The sequence below is a fragment of the Mesitornis unicolor genome, unplaced genomic scaffold (genome assembly GCF_000695765.1).
Source record: "Mesitornis unicolor isolate BGI_N332 unplaced genomic scaffold, ASM69576v1 C13110699, whole genome shotgun sequence".
Lineage (NCBI taxonomy): Eukaryota > Metazoa > Chordata > Aves > Mesitornithiformes > Mesitornithidae > Mesitornis > Mesitornis unicolor.
The window spans coordinates 1-810 of NW_010220268.1; the positions used below are offsets into that span (position 1 = coordinate 1).

At 47.7% G+C, this 810-nt stretch overlaps 1 protein-coding gene across 1 annotated transcript; it reads left to right on the forward strand.

Moving 5' to 3' along the window:
• Positions 1-3: 3 nt before the first annotated feature.
• LOC104547502 (protein RIC-3-like) lies at positions 4-453 on the forward strand (the record flags this gene model as incomplete). Its single annotated transcript, XM_010193211.1, has 1 exon — positions 4-453. A coding segment is annotated over one exon (450 nt), but the record flags the coding sequence as incomplete, so codon positions are not given.
• Between the last annotated feature and the right edge of the window lie 357 nt (positions 454-810).

Consider the following 810-nt stretch of genomic DNA (forward strand, 5'->3'; position numbering starts at 1 on the left):
GATTGCTTCAAGCGCAAACAGGACACAATCCTTGTGGATTATCCTGACCTGAGCCAGCCCTCTGCAGAAGAGTTGGCAGAAAGAATGGAGGGCATGGAAGATGAGGAGCCTCTCTGCAATGAAACCCTGCTACCTGATCTCACCATGGGCAGGGGCAGTCATGATTTCATGCAGAAAAGGGATGAGATAACTGCCATCAGTGAAGAGGAGAGGGACCTTCATGACAGCCAAAGCAGTGAGGAGTGCTGCTGTTGTTACAAGGATGATGATCCTGCTGTCAGACCAGAGAACGCTGGATTCAACTCTGAGAGCTGCAGCGAAGCAGAAGAGCCAGCCCAGGAGGACCTGTCTGTGGAGTCAGAAAATGAAAACGCAGCACTGAAAAAGCAAAACCCCAGTGATTCAGATGAAATGGGCACACTGAGAAAGCGCAACACGAAAGGACTTGAGTGAAACGGACACTAGTGGATGTTACCTACATGGTGAAGGTAGAGGTCATAAACTGTCAACTGTGTGGTTTTTGTTCCCGATGAAGACTTCTCTGTGTTCATCTCCTTGTACCAATTTCATCCTGTGGTGACAATCAGTCACATCATCTACCTGAACTGGAAGCCAATGCCCTCTTTCATGAAGACTTGTCACAGCTTACCATGACATTGCCAACAGCGCTTGGTCCTTGCTTTTTGGAGACTGGTGTCTTGCAGCAGACTGTTGAGTTCAGATGTTTGTGATTCATTCCTTTCTGATTCTGAACAAACAGTCCTTGTTTCTGCCCCTTGTCACCCGAGATTTAACCAAATGTCTCTTCCA